Below are 18,927 nucleotides of genomic sequence, written 5' to 3'. Positions count from 1 at the left end.
AATGTGAACATTTAATTTGAAATGATTAGATAAAACTGAAAGACAATATGAGATTATTAGGGAAGTAGGTTTGATAATAATTGGGGGATGGTAAATTTTGGACCTCAAGATTAGCACACAGATTTAAGTTTTGGGATATGAAAATAGATATTCATGAGATTTTTTTTTATTAATTGAGTATAATAATTTATTATGCATACAGTATTCTAAAGCAATATGAGTCCACATCAAGGAAAAGAGAGAAAGCATTCTTAAGCATAATTAACCACAAAAAAAAAATAAAACATGCCTGTAAATAACATATTTTAAGTTTTAGTTTGAACATCTGTCTCTTTATCTAACAGGAATCTTTCCAACTGATCAAGTTAAAAAAAGCATATGAGATATTTAAATAGGTAACCATACATTTGGCAGGAAATGATAATACTCAAGATTTGTACGGAAGAAATAGTTTCCACCTATATTGGGTAGCCCTACAAACTTCTAGATAAACATTTGTAATTTCTGCCCACAAAACAAGAATTCTTTTTTCAAGAAATAATTTTTTTAAACAATACTTTTACAATTCTCCGAGGCGAAGGTAACCAAGAGGGTGGCTCGTTCAGAAATTTCATCCTGAGTTGTTTCACGAAATAAAGTTAAATTTTCCAGTGGATCTTTCTTCTGATTAGATCCATCAGACATACCTCCCTCTTGGTTAACTAAGGGGTCCTTTTATCAAGCTGCGGTAGGGGTTTAACGCACGGAACACCGCTTGTTAAATCGCCTGCTGTACTAGCTGCTAACGCCTGCATTGAACAGGCGTTAATTTTTTAGCCTGCTGCGGGGGTTAGCGCGTGGCGAAATGTCAGACGTGCTAATCCCACTAGCGCGGCTTGATAAAAGGAGCGCCAAGCCTCTCACTGGGAGATAGAAACATCTATTCAACACAATAGTTTCAGCATTGCTCAATTCTAGAACTCTTTAAAATATTTTCTAAGTAATATCTCAGGCGAGAGCAGTAAACATTTTGGAAACTTGAATATTCTTAGATTAGAAGCTCTCATATGATTTTCCATAATTTCACATTGCCTTTGCAACCAAAGACTATCTTCAATTGCTGAAGTGCTACTTTATTGTAGCAATCCCATCTGAGAGTCTGATTTTTTTTTTACTTGCATCCTCTAATGGATTAATTTTTTCATCCATACTTTCCATTTTGGACACTACTTGATCTGAAAAAGCACAAAGTTTTTGTACTGGGCCCTGTAGTAAAGCTTCAGACCTCTTAACCACAGTTCGTACATCTCTTAAAGTTATATTCTGGGGTATTTCCTCATTAGATAAATTTCCACTAGGAAACTCAACTAGTTGAATTTTATTATGCACTAATGGGGATTCCAACTGTGGTTGTTGTAACAGTAGGTCTGAAGCTAAGTTATTTCCTTTAGGAAGACTACCATTAGGACAAGTCTCCTCTGGAGAGAAACAAGAGATGGGTGGACCTGGGAAAATTATTTCCCCAGAACTTAATGAGGCACCCGATACATTTCCTGTGATAGGAGACAGAGGAATAGGTTTAGAAGCCAATACTAGATGTCTTTCAATAAGGCCTGGATGAGTTGGGGTACTAGATGGTAACAATTTAGGCTTTACCTTACACTTCCCCATATTCACAACAAATTATATAAAAATCAAAAAGTCTCAAACTGTATTCTCTATTCCACCGGGGCTCCACCGAGACTCCAAAGGGGCTCACACCCTTTGGCCATGTCCTGCAGCAATGCTGCAGGAAGCGGCAAGGATTTATCTCCGGTCCTGCCCCTCCCACTGACATCAGCATGGGGCCATGGGAACAGCTTGTAATTAAAATAGTGAAGCAAAGCTGATGGGTATCTCATGTGCTCCAGGCAGAAATGCTTCCTCTCTCTTCTGATATTCATGAGATTTATTTACATATTTTGGCAATTTAAATATGTAATTATACCTGACAGAAATGCCAATAAACCTTGCATGAATCATATAGATAATTTCACTAAGGAGAGAATTTATCAAGGTGCAATAAAAGATAAGTTTATACTGCACTTTGATTTACCACGGGAGTCACCAAGTTTTTCGTATAACAATCCCACCATTGTGGTAAATCATTAAAGTTGCTTGTGAGCCACTTCACAAGCAGTATTAATCCAGCAGCCAGGGAGCATTGGGTCTCAAAGCTGTGGCCTCATTCTTCTGGGCTGGAGCCTAAAAGAACTGTTGCTATTTCCCCTTTCCACAATGGCATCCCTCAAAGGGCCCAACCATCTTCTTGGGTCTACTAGCCCAGTATCTGGTGGTCCAGTGGTCTTTGAGCAGGAAAAATGCCCAGTTGCTCCTGCTCTGCTGGCACCATGTCCAAAATTGTACCCCTCGTGGTAGTGTTGCGTTACTACCAATAGGGATTATGTTTCTGCAAGTGGCATTCTGGTTTTAACTATATACAGTACTCTCCCGAAATTCACAGGGGTTCCATTCCAGGAGCCCTTACGAATTTTGAAAAACTGTGAATAAAGTTTCTCGCCTGTCAAAAGGCAGGAGAGGGCAGCTGGAGTACCGGCGGGTGCAGAAAATCACTCGGGGTATGCTCCGGCCGCCTCTTCCTGTTACTAAAGTCAGGCTACACCAATCAGGAGCTGCTTTGACATGCCAGATAGTGTGTCAAAGCAGCTCCTGATTGGTGTAACCATGACTTTAGTACAAGGAAGTTGCGGTTGGAAAAAAACACAAATTACTGAGTCCGCAATTCGCGAACCGCATATTTTCAGGGGTTTACTGTTATAGTAATGAGATGTTATATTTGCATTTGCATGTTTTTCATCTCATTACTATGTATCCTAGATATCACCACAGTAAGGCAAGACAGACTGTGTTAGAGCCCTTTAAGTTGTGTTATAGGGCAAATAATGTACATGTAGTCCCCAGGTTAAGAATGAGTTTTTGTTTTTAAAACCATTCTTAATTTGAATTTGCATGTAACTTGCATCCTATACAGAACACAGTCTATAAAAACATTAAGTATTAAAGAGACAGTCCTCAAAATAAAGTACTGTAGTTCAAATAGAAAGAAAAGATAGGAGATTTACACTTACGCGCTTGTTTCTTTTCATAAAGCCGCGGGCAGCATTTCCCATGGCTGACCTAAAAGCCTTCCCTTTGAGCATAGAGTAGTGGAAAACTTTCTTTTTCCCTTCCAAAGTCTGATCCTAGTATTCCTCCCACTTTCTCTACCTCCTTGAGGCCCCACTTGCTTCCCTTTCCATCCGTCCCACTGTTCCCTCTCCACCATGACATCCAAAATTTCTCCCTCATCTTTCTTTTTCCCATGCATCTTTACCTCACTCCTCTCCCACCACCATGTCCAATATTTCTCTCTCTCTCCCTATTCCTAATTCTCCTCTTTCTTCATTTCCCCATGTGCACCATCTCTCTTACCCTCTCACTCAGACCATGATGCCCAACAGTTCTCCTTTTCTATTCCCTTCCCCAACTCAGCATCTCTTTTTCTCATTCCTTCCATTTTATGTCCCAAGTTCATGCTTCCCTCCCTCCTTCCTTCCATCCTTTGTCTAAAGTTTGTGTTCCCTCTCTTCCTTCTGTATCCCAACCTGCCCTTCTTCCTCCCTTCATGTCCCAATGCACCTCTTTCCCTCCCTCCCTCCATTGTGTCCCAAGTTGGTGCCTCCTACTGGGTGGGTGCCAAGTGGGTGTTTACCTGTTCTGGCCAGCTCCCTCCTCCTCGTTCCTTCCAGCTACACTTGTTTTTCTTCACAAAGGCATGGGCTGTGTAGAAGCCGCTGCCCACAGCTTTGTGAAGAGAAAGAAGTGCACTGGGAAGGAATGAGAAGGAGGGAGCCGGCCAGAACAGGTAAACATCTGTAGGAGGAAGGCATGAACTTGGGACACAGAATGGAGGGAGGGAGGGAGAGGGGCACGTTGGGCCATGGAAGAGAGGAAGAGGGGCGCGTTGGGACACAGAAGGGAAAATCAGAACCCCCGTTCGTAACTATGAGTCCGATGTAAATCGGGCATTCGTAATCCGGGGGCTACCTGTAACTTAAGGCCCTAAAGCAGCTTTGATAACTTTACTCTTAAGGTAGCTACAAAGAAAAAAATGGTTATCCTTTGAGATGAATAGATAACAGATGTCACAATCCTTATCATAGGATTGTTTATATTCAGAAACTGGAAATTTGCCAATGGAAATAGTTATAGCTAAACTTGACAAGTTTCTTCAGAAAAAAAGATATTGATAATCATGGTAGCCTGTTTACATACTAGTGAAAAGAGCTAAACCAGCAGAAATAGAAATATTTTTATTACTGCTGAACCGACTACAAATGCACCATATATTTGTACCTCCTGGATTAGCATATATGGAGGAGATTGGATCCAATACACTCTACTTATATTTTGTGTCTGTTTTTCTTAGAGTATAAGGGAGGTTACGGGCTATGTGCTAATAGCCATTAATTCAGTGCAAACAATATCACTGGAAAATCTCAGAATCATCCGAGGAACCACACTATATGAAGAGCAATTGGCACTGGCGGTTTTTAGCAATGAGGATCGTGAAACAGGATTGGGCTTAGAAGAGCTGAACCTGAGGAGTTTAACAGGTGAGGCGACATAAAGATATTATATTGAATAAATAATGGGTTGATATTTAGACAATTTAACACCTAATGTAACCCAGAGGGAAAAATAAAGAAAGGAGTTGGAGGAAGGGAGAGAGAGAAGCACTAAAAGAGTACAGAGGATGGAAAGGGAGACCAAGGAATGGGTGGAGTGTGGGTGGAGTATAGGCGGGGTCATGTGTCCTCTTTTTGTCTTTACAAATATGCTAACTCTAGGCTGAGTGCATAAGAACATAAGAATAGCCTTACTGGGTCAGACCAATGTCCATCAAGCCCAGTAGCCCGTTCTCACAGTGGCCAATCCAGGGGAGGTGGGATGTGTGAGAGAAAAAAGGGCATATTGGCTGTGGGCAAGTAGGATTTGTGTGTGTCTGTGACAGAGAGAAAGGGGCAGGTGGGATGTGTGTGAGAGAACTTGCCCATAGTGACCAATCAGATTTCATGTATCATTTTCCCAGGGAAAAGATGAAACTGCATTGGTCACTAATGGCAAATTTTGTGGAGGTTTCTAAGTGTCACTGTTCATTTTCATTCAGTTTGTAAGAATGACACACTACCTGTCAAGGGGCCAATTTATATGAGCCTGAAATATAACAGATCATGCCAAGTATGTCTTGGTCTGTATTCCAGTTGCAGTGACCTGTATTTGTTATGTATGTTGCCTAGTTAGTTACTGTTTAAAAATAAAATGTCCATTTCAAAACTGCTGCTGCTGCTCAGAGCTTGGAGGTACTTGGTTTGAAGAAGTTGGGAAACACTGGCCTAGACCATTCACTCCTGAATTAGAGAATGACACGGTGACAAAATTCATCACCGTTCCCGTCACCGCGGATAACCGCGGGAAATAATCCCATGTCATTTTTTAGTGTCTTTTTCAGTCTTGGTCCTTCTACACCAGCATTCTTCAAAGCAAAGCTTGAGGGTCAGTGGTTGTGGCCATTCATACTCTGATTCTTCCCTCTTTCCTTAAAGAATGTCATGAAGTTGTTTTCCCCCGGTTATCCGCGGGGACGGGAACGGTGATGAATTTGGTCACCGTGTCATTCTCTATTCTGAATGAACCCTCTCCACGCCTGTCTTAATATTGGACCACGCTGTCCAGTGATCACAGATGATCAGTCAATGTAATATCAGGAACACTCTCCTCATTCAAAGTATGGTCCCACTCCCCATGGGTTCCATTACAAATTGCCGGAACAGTTCACCCTGTAGATAATCTAGGATCTCCCCCACTTCTAGACAACTCCACAAAATGGATACCTCAGTTAACATTTGACATATTACAATCACCTATTAGTAGCACTTCTTTTTTCATCGCTATATTGTGAATATCTTCAATGACATCTCTATCTGCTTGTTCTGCTTGTAAACATACAATTTGAGTGAGGGTGAATGAACGTTTGCATATAACTGTATATATTTCACTCAAAGAAGGTCATACACCACTCTAATTAATAGCTTTAAGACTACTGTAGTAAAGATCACATATATATGCCGTAGTCCAATTATACAAGAGTAAACTGTAGTCAATGCCATATCTCCAAAAATTTGACCTGGTTGGTTGTTGTCGTGTGGTGCTCACTGGGAGCTCTTTCTCTTCGGTGACGGGACTAAATCGCGCGAGACAACAGCGCGCCGACAACTGAGCACAAGGTTGACGGCGCGCTGAAGAAAAGCACTATTTTAAAGGGCTCCGACGGGGGGGGGAACCCCCCACTTTACTTAACAGACATTGCGCTGGCGTTGGGGGGGGTTTGGGGGGTTTTAACCCCCCCACATTATACTTAAAACTGAACTTTTTCCCTAAAAAACAGGCAAAAAGTTCAGTTTCAAGTATAATGAGGGGGGTTACAACCCCCCAAACCCCCCCCAACGCCAGCGCGATGTCTGTTAAGTAAAATAGGGGGGTTCCCCACCAACACCCCCCGTCGGAACCCTTTAAAATAGTGCTTTTCTTCGGCGCGCCGTCAACCTTGCGCTCAGTTGTCTGCGCGCCGTTGTCTCGCGCGATTTTGTCTATGAACCCTTTTTTCTGTACCAACAGATACAAGTCTCTGCCAACATTTTACGCTGGTTTTGTGCTACGAGTTTGACATGTTTCAACTAGTTGTACCATGTTCAGGATACTGTTATTTATACAGATGTTGAGGTTTTTAATAGTTTGCCAGTGACATGTCCTATTACCATTTCTATATTTTATGTTTCTGTTATGTTTGTACTTTTTCCTTTTTGATGAAAACCAATACAGTACTCCTCGCGAATGTTGAAAAACTGCGAATACGGTTTTTAGCAGGGGAGACAGGAGAGGGCAGCCAGAGCGCCGGGAGTGAAGGAAATCACTCGCGGTATGCTCCGACCGCCTCTCCTTGTACTAAAGTCGGGCCTCACCAATCAGGAGCTGCGTGTCAAAGCAGCTCCTGACTTTAGTACAGGAAGAGGCGGTCGGAGCATACCGCGAGTGATTTCCTTCACTCGCCGGCGCTCCGGCTGCCCTCTCCTGCCTCGCCGGCTGCCCTCTCCTACCCGGTCATTCGCAGTTGGAAAATACCGCAAATGACCGGGACCGCGAATCGCAGACCGCAAATTCGCGGGGGAGCACTGTAAACTGTTTGAAGAAAAAAACAAAACAAAACAAAACAACCTTTAAGACTAAGGTGGGCTTTAACAAAGCTGCACTGCTGAGCAGCACACACCAAACGCCGAGCTGCCAATAGGAACAGAATGGGTGGCTCAGCAATTAGCATGTGCTGTTCATCAGTGCAACTGTGGAAAAGGACCCCTGAGATAGCTCATAAGCTTACTACAGTTTGAATAGTTTGGCCTTTTGTGCTAACTTTTTGAAAGGAAATGTTTACTAATAGCTCATATTATTTCTTTTTTTTTTTTAAATTCAATCTTTTTTTTTTATTGCATTTTGCATAATAGACAAAGTAGATAACCAATAAACAGGAAACATTGAACATTACCTTGCAGTGACCATTCATATATTAGTGGAATACATTTATGCTACATGCTGTCATCATATATAGAACATAGTTGTATTTAGACAATAATCCAATCATGATATAGGTAATAAAGCAATGAGGGACATACCCATTGCAAGTCATGTTATTTAAAAATAGCGGAGAAAAGATTACATCTTCACCCCTTTTGTGCTGTGTTGCAGAGATTCTTGCCGGTGGTGTTAGTATTCGCTGGAACCCTCAACTTTGTTACTTGAACACTATCCAGTGGGAGGATATTGTAAACACGCAAAGCAAAATAAATGAAACCATAGAGATTGCTTTAAGCCCCAAGAATTGTAAGTATTCTTGAATTTTAATGGCAGTTAAAGTATAAAATATATAAATTGCTAAGAATGTAATGTATGTTAATGCTAAAAGGGAGTTCCTATAGGAAGTGTCATTTGATTTTATGAAGAGATACATTATACTACTATAAGTACTATATCCTACACTTGTCTATCTGTACTATCTTGAGGTAGGTTTTGCAATTTCCATAGCTAGTGATCCCTCCTGATTTTTTTATTTTTGGAAGAGGAGCGGGGGAGGGGAGGGGTCGGTTCAGAAGGGCCTTGTGAGGGGGTCAGTGCAGGGAGGGTCATGGCAGCAGGAGGGAGGGAGCATCCCTCCTGCTGATTTTGGCTGGTGCAGGGGGGGAGGTTGCAATGGCAGGAGGGAGTGGGCATCCCTCCTGCCTTCATTCTTGTTCCATGGTAGGTCGTCAGGGGGTTCATTGGGGAAGGCCATCATCAGCGGGGAGGGGGCAGCACGTCATTTTTTTTTTTTAATGGGGCAGATATTGTGTGTGTGTAACACACACACGACATCTGTGCTATTTAAAAAAAGAAAACAGCTCCAACAGCAGAGTGGCAGGAGGTTGATTTGGGACTTCCCCTGCCGCTCAGCTGTTCGGGCTCTGCGCATGTGTCAAAGTCACTGTCAGAGCGACTGTTTGGATGGATTTATGGCAAACCTCCGTGCAAGTCATTTGCATGGAAACTTGTTGGAACATTGATCGCTGTTCCACAATTGCGTGCTTTGCAGATGGCATAGAATGCTGCCGCCCGCCTGCTTGCTCACGTTTCAAAATTCGATCATATCACTCCGATATTACGCGCGCTTCATTGGCTACCCGTTGGGATGCGGGTCAAATTGTGCTTGATGTTTAAGGTGCTTCAAAGTTATTGTCCTTCAGTTCATTTGCTTTTTTGATGGCATTCTCCTTCCCGTGAGTTATGGTCTGTTGACAGCCTGAGACTGGAAATTCCATCTTTAGTAACTGTGAAACTTACTGGCAATCGTAAATCTATGCTATCCGTCCAGGGCCCAGTATTGTGGAATGCGCTGTCGGTTTCAGTGCGTCAACTGACCATGCTTTGTCAATTTAGAAAAGTAAAAATGGTGTTATTTGAACGCGCTTTTGGTACCAGCTGTATGTGTGTATATGAGATTCTGCTTTTTTGACTTAGGGCTCCTTTTACTAAGCTGGGGTAGCGTTTCTAGCGTGCGCTGCCTCCCCTCCCCCCGTTACACGCCAAGAACTAATGCCAGCTCAATGGTGGCATTAGCATCTAGTGCGCGCGCTAAAACCGCTAGCGCAGCTTAGTAAAAGGAGCCCTTAGTCTGTGGGCAGTATTTGTACTGAACCATCTATTGATATATTTTGTGATTGTTAATAGAAGCTTAGATGTTTTTATTATGGTTTTATTTTTGAAGTGTTTGGTCATTGTATTCTGTTGTTTGTCATTTGCTGATTTTGTATGTTTCTATTGTTCCTCACCTAGATTTGTAGGTAGGCGGGTTACAAATAATTTTAAATAAATAAATAAAATATAATCCGAGTATTTTTTTTTTATGGGGACATTTTCTATAAACACTTTATTCCAGAGCCCTGCTATACTGTGACAATATGGCAAAGCTCAACAAAGTAGAGATTATAGGGGTCACATAGAAATGGTTGTTATCTGCAAACTTTATAGTGTTCCTATAGTACTTATTATCCAATCCAATCCAATCCTTGGTCTTATATACTGATTCATCCCTAGAATGCTACGTAACTATCTATCCTTCTGTTATAGACAGAGATAGAGATTATGAAATTCATTTCTCAATAGCGTTTTTTTGTTGTTGGTTTTTTACCACAGTTGCATACTGGCATTTATGTGTTTCTTAGAAACTAAAACTAAGGAGCTCCTTATAAGATTGTCCCTTAATGTAGATATTTACCACCTCTTTTACTAAGGCGCACTATGCTTTTTAGCATGCGCTAAATATGTGTCTTTACAAAATAGGCTAAAAATGAGTGCATTCTTGTTTTCCCATCCTAGGTGAACTGTTATAAAATTGCCCTCCATTTGTCTGGATCCAGAATTTTCATATTTCAGAATACATGAGTATTAGCCTTAGGAGCTCATATGCTAACAGCTTGAGTGGCTTTAGCCTGATTCTAAATGCTCAGGTTTCATTCTTATTCAGCATCAGAAGTGATCATGATAATGAAATGCCAACCTGGGCTGCCTACACTTTGGCTTCCGATCAAGCTAACTCCAAGTTAGACAACTTCTAGTCTTCCACATCAGTTCCTTGCTTACTCATCTACAGCAGTGGTTTAAGATAGGACAGCTTGTTTTTTTCCTGCCTAACTTGAACTGCATATCTGTATGGTTGGTGAGCAAATATTGGTGTTTTGGGACCAGATGGAAGAAATTTTCAGTGGCACTGTCTGGGTACAAGGTAATTTTTTTAAAGCACTTTTGCACATAAATCCTCTGCATAAAATATATGTGATAACCAGACCACATGTACAGTACTTTTGTGTGACCTATGTGTACACATGTGGGGTGGGCAGGTTTTAGGTTGATCATGGGTAAAATCATAATTTACATGCACATTCTAAAATATATGTGTTTGAACATACCCTTTGTGTGAGCATGTATGCCTGCCTCCAAGCAGACACACACATACTACTTGGGATCTAACTAGGTAATTGGGACCTGGCGTCTGTTGAAAACAGGATACAGGCCTTGATGGACCTTCGGTCTGTCCCAGTATGGCAATTCATAAGAACATAAGAATAGCTCAGTAGCCCATTCTCACAGTGGCCAATCCAGGTCACTTGTACCTGGCCAAAACCCAAAGAGTAGCAACATTCCATGCTACCGATCTAGGGCAAGCAGAGGCTTTCCCCATGCCTTAATAACAGACTATGGACTTTTCCTCCAGGAATTTGTCCAAACCTTTCTTAAAACCAGCTAAGCTATCCGCTTTTACCACAACCTCTGGCAAAGCGTTCCAGAGCTTAACTATTCTCTGAGTGAAAAAATATTTCCTCCTATTGGTTTTAAAAGTACTTCCCTGCAGTTTTATAGAGTGTTCTTAAGTACATTCTCCTAAAATGGTTTGATTTTTAATGCTTTGTCCTTGTTTTCTGTTCTATTTATACTCAGTTTAGTATTTATATGTCTTAATTTTATATTTGAATCCTAGGTCCAAAGTGTGCAGACTCATGTAATTCATCTTGCTGGGGTCCAGGCCCAGAAAACTGCCAAATATGTAAGTGTACAAAATGTATCAGCTGAAAGCATCTATTGAGTCAGAGAGCATTCTGTTCTAAACATGCCCATCCTATGCTGAATCTGTGGTGAAATTCTTGTCCAAAAGGACCTCTATGCAAAAAAACTAAAAGTATTATACTTGGTAAAAGATTCAATAATCAGTTTTCTTTTTTGGGTATACATTCAGGTTTAGTTATAAATTATTATTTATTTATTTTAAAATTTTCTATTCCGCCTATCAAGAACATAAGAATAGCCTTACTGGGTCAAACCAATGCTTCATCAAGCCCAGTAGCCCATTCTCATGGTGGCCAATCCAGGTCACTAGTACCTGGCTAAAACTCAAGGAGTAGCAACATTCCATGCTAGCAATACAGGGCAAGCAGTGGCTTCCTCCCATGTCTTTCTCAATAACAGACTATGGACTTTTCCGAGAGGAACTTGTCCAAACCTTTCTTAAAACCAGCTATGATAAACGCTCTTACCACATCCTCTGGCAACGCATTCCAGAGCTTAACTATTCTCTGTGAAAAAAAATTCCTCCTATTTCCCTGTAACTTCATCGAGCGTCTCCTAGTCTTTGTAATTTTTGACGGAGTGAAAAATCGATCCACTTGTACCCGTTCTACTCCACTCAGGATTTTGTAGACTTCAATCATATCTCCCCTCAACTAGGCAGATTACAAATGAACCTACACAAAATTAGACCTACAGAGAATATCCCAGGTTGCACTCATCTACTGCCACCCATTTTAAAGTATGTTATTAATTTGCATCCCCAAGAATAATCTATCACCTTCTCTACAGATTCATTCATTCAGTTTTCTATACCGTTCTTCCAAGGGAGCTCAGAATGGTTTACATGAATTTATTCAGATACCCAAGCATTTTTCTCTGTCCCAGCAGGCTCACAGTCTGTCTAATATGCCTGGGGAAATGGGGAGATTAAGTGACTTGCCCAGGGACACAAGGAGCAGCATGGGTTTGAACCCACAACCTCAGGGTGCTGAGGCTATAGCTTTAACCACTGCGCCAAGATCACAGAGACCCAAACAGTGAAGGATTTCTTAAGTCTATACAATGGGCAGTAGTAATGGCAAGAGAAGAAAGTGACTTGAGATCAAATAGGGTCTGGGGGTGGTAAAGAAGTTGCATCATAGTAAGTTAGTAAATGACGGCAGATAAAGACCTGGCAAACTGTTTTGACCTGATTTTGCTGTCTATAGGATAATTGTCCAAGGTAAAATCTTGGTATAATTGATTTGGCCTTTTGTCCTCCTGAGGTTGATAAATGAGAATCAGAAATCCCTTATAACAGTTGTAGTCTATGCATGTTAAATGCTATAGACGAAGGCAGAATAAAAGAACACCAAACGCATGTTGGAGATCTGTTGCAAAAGGCCCTTTCTCATCCTGGTTTATGCATTCTGAAAGCTACTGATAACTAGTCAGTCAGGGTGGGAATGTATTTCTACTTTAAATAAGAGTGGGTTATTGGAAGGATAATTGCATTTAAATTATTGATTAAGTAAAGGGGATGGGGGAAAAAGATTACTTTCGAACATTTGTAAGTTCAAAGTGCTTTTCTTGATTTGTTATACGTTCAGATTCATAGTATTGCACTGTTACTACTTGAAAATCAATAAAGATTTATTAAAAAAAAAAAAAGTAAATATATGTAAAACAGAAAATGCTGTGTTTCTATTATATCTCTGCAGATTTTGCATTTTTAAGGGTTATCCATTCAATACCGTACACAAAATTGATTTAAAGCATGTTAACTTACTAATTAATGCTTTTTAAGCCATAGATCCACATTACTACTACTACTACTATTAATTATTTCTATAGCGCTACCAGACGCACACAGCACTTCACAGAGTCACAAAGAGTAAGAAAACAGTCCCTGCTCGAAAGAGCTTACAATCTAAACAGGCAAGACAGACGAACAGGATATCATGAATACAGTCAAGGGGAATGGCCAATCAGCAGGCTGTGTTGGAGGGCAAAGAAGTAGGGTTAAGGATTGAAAGATATATTAAATTTGAATGTCCATTTAAAATGTACAAAAATTGGTGGAATGCCCCTAAATGACCTGAATACAAACCAGATATGTTTTCAGTGCACATCATTTTCTGGTAAAGCTCTGGATTTTCCAGTATCCTTTAGTGCAAGATCACAGAGGTTTCTATTCAATTTGCCACTCCCTCCAAAGCAACAACAGGGTAAGAGACACCTGTAAGAACCTTACCATAGTGGAAGAGATCACCATATAGATGAATAATATGTTTTCCCACCAAGGCAAGAAATCTGGCACATTCCATTGTAACATATCTTAATCATGCACTACAATACTTGTCCAGTTATTGAACCATTCTGGGCTTCTTCACTGGATAATTTATTTTTAACTTACTGAAGGCCACATGAAGGTTTCCATAGACATGAAAATCCAGTGATACGCTCATAGACATAGAGGCCCAGATTGTATAAATGGTGCCTGAAACTTTGGTGCTGAGTATTGTGGCTTTTAGGTGCGATTCTATAAAAGTTAGACACACTTTGTAAAATTGTGCCTAGTGGTGCCTAAAGTGGTCTTAGACACCTTAGGATCATCTATTTATGTCAGACTTTCCTTAGCCTAAATAAAGGCACCTAAGTTAGGCGGCTAACAGTAACTAAATCCAAAACAGGTGCCTACATGTAAAACACGCCCACGATCTGCCCCCTAACTGTGCCTACTTTCTGGTAGGCACCTTGGACTAGGCATCTGTCTGAAAGTGATAGGCATCTACCAAGTTAGGCGCCTATCATCCAATTAAGTGCAATTAATGTCAATTACAAGTTGTTACTTGCCAATTATCAGCGCCAGTTAAGCTTTTTAAATAATTAATTTGGGCGCCTAGATCGTCTAAGTACACCGTCTAAGCACCGATCTAAGGTGTCATTTACAGAATCAGGGCCAGAATGAAGGTAAAAGTCTGAGTATATTTGGCCCATATTCATTATGGGTTTTATTTGGAAACTCAATATACAGTATATCCCTGCAAATATGTGGTCTGCAATTTGCAGACTCAGTAATTCGCAGGTTTTTCCGTGCCAGCTTTACCAAAGATATCAAGTCACTCGCGTTAGGCTGCCCTCACTCGAGCACAACGATTCGGGGACCGCTCTCCCCCTCCCTGAGGTCCACCATCACTTCCTGGTCTCCTTCCCGGAGCTTTCCCATCAATAATCCCACAGCACTCCTTCTCACGGTGTCCATCCCCTCTGACACAACACCTGTCCCACCTTGCCAGAAACAGGAAGCAATCTCGGAAGAGGGCGGTACCCCAGAGAAGGGAATGATGTAGAGGCAAGTTTACAGTATTCGTGGTTTTTCTAAATTCATGGGGGCTATAGGAACATAACCCCCATGAATTTTGTGGGAATACTGTAGTAGTTTTCCCTCATTTTCTCTACTTGCATTTGTGATGTGAAGATTAGTATCACCGAGTAGGAGAGTATGGAGGTCATATCACAAACATCTTCATGTGGAATTAGTGACATTTACTCATATAGATTGGTTGTACAAGTTGCACAAGGAAATGTGCAAAATCCCTGATAAAAAGCCCCAGGTAATGGCACAATGGCTCCTCCTGTACAATCCACTGCTCTTGGAGATAAAGAGAAATTCAATAAAAGGCACGTAAAGATAGGCACCTAACTTAATTAGTATATTGGCTTCAACTATGAGCTTTAATAAGCTTAATTGAAAAAAATTAAAATGATTTGGGTGATAGGCTCCTAACTTCTTAGACATGATTCTACATAAGATAGGTACCTCTCTTATGGCACCTAAGGGCGCCTACTCCAAAGCAGGCATGTTTAAGTACGGAGAAGGACTTAGGCACCATTAGGCTCGATTCTCTAAAGTACTTATGCGTCTATAATGTAGGCTTTTAAAACCCTGACCTTCATTGTAGGTGCCTAAGTTTTAGTTAGCCACGAATCTATAATAGGCGCGTAAGTGTGTTTGACATGAAATAGGAGCCTAACTTTAGGCACCTATCTTTTTAGGCCGCCAGTTACAGAATCCGTACTCTCAAGTATTCCTCTTCCTAATGAAGCAGAGGAGCTACAAGGAGAGAGGCTCTTTGATGCTCATAATTGTCTGCAGGTCTTCTCTTGACAGAGTAAAAACTAGTTAATCAGAATGATAATTGGCTACTGATGCTAGAAATTCCTCCTTGCTCAATTTTCACTTGAGAAATCCTTTAATGACTCATGAATTTACCTGGTGTTGTGTATCTGAGGGATACAAATAAATAAGTAACTGCTAGCATTTACTGTTGGTTTTTTTTCAGTGACCAAGATCATCTGTGCCCAGCAGTGCTCTGGCAGATGCAAGGGGAGGGTACCCAATGACTGCTGTCACAAAGAGTGTGCTTCTGGCTGCACAGGACCTCGAGACAGCGAGTGTCTGGTAAACTCATGCAAAACGTCAAGAGCTGAGATGGGTTAAATGCTCAGAAGTAAAGTTAAACCAAGCAAACTGTAGCAGTTGTTTGAGTTCATCAATTAGACTTTTTTTCCCCCAGATCCACTGTCCATGACAAACCTGGGAAAAATCCAAGAAGCACATTTGCAGAACTTTGACTTATATTCAGCTTTTTGCCTACATCTACATTAAATTTGAAAACTGCGGATTTCTATGACTCAACAAATTCTCTGGAAATCTGAACTGAGATTTGCTGACTCATAGAAATCTGCACTAGAGTTTTACAAATATTTACCTAAACCACTAAAAGCGCCTTACAGTTTTGGGGCCAGTGCAGTGTCAGTGTCATATAAAGCCACGTGCAGTACCTGAGTTTGAGTCAGATCAGATTTTCCATTCCCAGGGTGGTTTTGGCTGCAAATAATGCAGAGACAGTCCCCATAGCCCCTAATGGAACAGTCGTAGTCCTCATGCAAAGGTTATAATTCACATCTGGACTTGGGACCCATTACTGCATGGTTCTAAAACAAGCCATATGCATGACCCCTGCCTGGGGGGTGCAACAACAATGACTAGGCTGGGTGAGGTGGGGGGGGATATAAACAATAGGGGAAAAATCTCTGGGGAGCTGTAAATGGAGGGTCCTCATACCCTATCCCAGCGCTGGTTCCAAGTAGGGTGGAAGCCTAAGGGAACCATGCTGGGATCCAGGGGAGATATTTAGAAAAAGGCTTCAAGGCCTGTCAGCAGGCTGTACCTCTTTCAGCTATAAAGAGTCTTGAGGCCACCTGTTGCATGGAGGCTCAGGACAGTTATCCTGTTTGTATCCCTCCCCCCTCCCACAGAGGCATAGCTAAGGAGGTTGGCACCTGGGACGCTAACGCCTAGCATCACCACGCCTTATGCCCCCCTACTCTTCCCTGCTGCTTGAGAGCACCTGCCCACCTCTTGATATGTTCCACAGTGTGAGCTGCATCTTTCACCTGCTGCTCGCGTCGGTCTCAGCTCCCTTATGATGTCATGTCCTGGTCCTGCAATCAGGAAGTGACGTCAGAAGGGAGCCGAAGTCAGCTTAAGCAACAAGTGGAAGATGCTGCTTGTGTTGGCAAACAGTTAAAGAGGTATAAGGGGGGGGGGCGAGAGGAGGAGAGCCCCCCCCTTAATATGCCATTGCCCTCCCTACCCTTTACAACAGCCCTGAAAGGAACATGAGGAAATTGCAGGGCCCAAAAAAGAAATGCTTATAGATTTGTCATCTTAATTCCCAAGCTTGTAATTTGAATTTTTACTTATTTGAAATTATAACCCAAAGATCTATATACACTGTGAACTGAAAAAAACCCGTCAAAATGTTTTTTTGTCGTATCTTCCACAGAACTTGCTGATTCTTATGAAATTTAGTACATCATGACCGGAGTGCTAAATATTCTGACACTCATAGAATTCCTATGAGCATCAGAGTAGCTTCGGAACATTTATTGCTCCAGACAACGGTAGAAACCTCTACTGCGGCTTAGTAAAAAGGGGGATGGAGAGAGAAGGAATGAGAAGGAGTAAGAGACAAGAAAATAGATGAGACAGGGAGGGTAGAACTACAGTTCTGATAGTAAAGGGGAGAAGGAACAAAAGAATAATCTTTGTCAAGCAGGCAACCAGTGAGCATCACATTGGCAAACTCAATTGAAAGCATCAGTATACAGTTAAGTTTTCAGGTCCCTCCTATACTGAAGTAGGGATGATGCGAATCTAAGAGGTTGAGGTAGCACATCCCATAGTTCGGAGCCTAAAACAGAAACAATTGAGCATTTGATGGAGTCAAAAACTATTTTGCGGTAGGTGGAAACAATTAAACAATTTTGTTGGAAGGAACACAATGGTCGGGTTGGGAGATAGGGGGTCAGAAATAGCACTTCGCTGGAACTGTCTATCTTCTTAATGAGAAGTAGAATTTTTATAAGTTGTACAATGCAAGATTGGCAGCCACTGGGCTGCTTTTAGAAGTGGAGTTATGCAATCATATTTTTTATGGCCTGAGATCAGTTTATTAGCAGTGTTTACCATCATAAGCCTTGATGCCTTTATACAGTGCATTACAGTAATCACATTAGCTAATAATTGAGTGAAAAAGCTGGGTGCAATAAGGAACACACAGATAAAATCATATGGAGCTTGAAAAAGGATCATCATTTTACAACTGAAGAAATCAGAGCAGTGAATTTTAGAGAGCTGTCAATAATAACTCCCAAAATTCTCGTGGTGATAACCAATGGGAATGGGAGGAAATGTTGGTAAAAAGGAGAGTCCTTGATTTTTTGGAGTTTTGGACAAGTCTATTAATCTTTAACCGGTCTGTTATCCATGACTGGTTTTTATTTATACCTAGGTTTTGAATGGGAGAATCTGTATGTTATCTGTATAGACGAATGCTATATAATCTACACATTTCAAAAGGCTTTACATTCCAGTGACATTAAGAACATAAGAACAGCCGCTGCTGGGTCAGACCAGTGGTCCATCGCGCCCAGCAGTCCACTCACGCGGCAGCCCCCAGGTCAAAGACCAGTGTCCTAACTGAGACCAGCCCTACCTCCGTTCGTTCTGGTTCATCAGGAACTTGTCCAACCTTGTCTTGAATCCCTGGAGGGTGTTTTCCCCTACAACAGACTCTGGAAGAGCATTCCAGTTCTCTACATTGTTGCATTTCCCTTCCAATTAAAACTTGAAAACAAATATCTGTTGCATCTTGTTTCATTGTATTCTTCTGTCCCATAACAGGCCTGTAAAAAGTTTCAAGACGATGGGACCTGTAAGGATACCTGCCCACCACTGCTCACCTACAATCCCACCACCTATCAGATGGAAGAAAATTCTGAGGGGAAATATAGCTTTGGAGCCACTTGTGTGAAGAAATGTCCACGTGAGTTGCATGAATAAAACCTTCATCTATTCACATTTTCTTTTTCTTTTTTCAGTTCTTACTGTACGAGTGTTGGCATGCAAGATAAAATTTATCTTTTCCCTATTTCTTGGATAAATTATTTGTGACTAACTCTGGAGAAAGTGACTAAAGTCTCCAGAAACAAACAAACAAACAAAAACTAGGTTTTAAAGAATTCTCTTTGAGCAAACAATTTGGAATGCAATAGTTCAAACACCATCCTTTTATGCAGAAAAGAAAAGGTTAAAGAAGTTCAATCACTTAACTTCTGCAGACTGCTTATGGACCCATGACATGGAAAAAC

General features: G+C 41.2%; 1 protein-coding gene across 2 annotated transcripts in view; it reads left to right on the top strand.

The window, feature by feature from the left end:
- The window catches only part of EGFR (epidermal growth factor receptor), a 406,644-nt gene that overhangs the window by 279,254 nt on the left and 108,463 nt on the right, over positions 1-18,927 (top strand). For both annotated transcript variants that reach the window (XM_033930303.1, XM_033930304.1), the window contains exons 3-7: positions 4,448-4,634; positions 7,819-7,953; positions 11,141-11,206; positions 15,552-15,670; positions 18,461-18,602. In XM_033930303.1, the coding sequence (XP_033786194.1) occupies positions 4,448-4,634; positions 7,819-7,953; positions 11,141-11,206; positions 15,552-15,670; positions 18,461-18,602 (649 nt within the window). The remainder of the gene's footprint in view (positions 1-4,447; positions 4,635-7,818; positions 7,954-11,140; positions 11,207-15,551; positions 15,671-18,460; positions 18,603-18,927) is intronic.

This window comes from Geotrypetes seraphini, chromosome 2, assembly GCF_902459505.1.
Source record: "Geotrypetes seraphini chromosome 2, aGeoSer1.1, whole genome shotgun sequence".
In the NCBI taxonomy this organism is placed as follows: Eukaryota; Metazoa; Chordata; class Amphibia; order Gymnophiona; family Dermophiidae; genus Geotrypetes; species Geotrypetes seraphini.
Note: the sequence above shows the minus strand (reverse complement) of the source record. Positions and strands in the feature narration are given on the sequence as shown.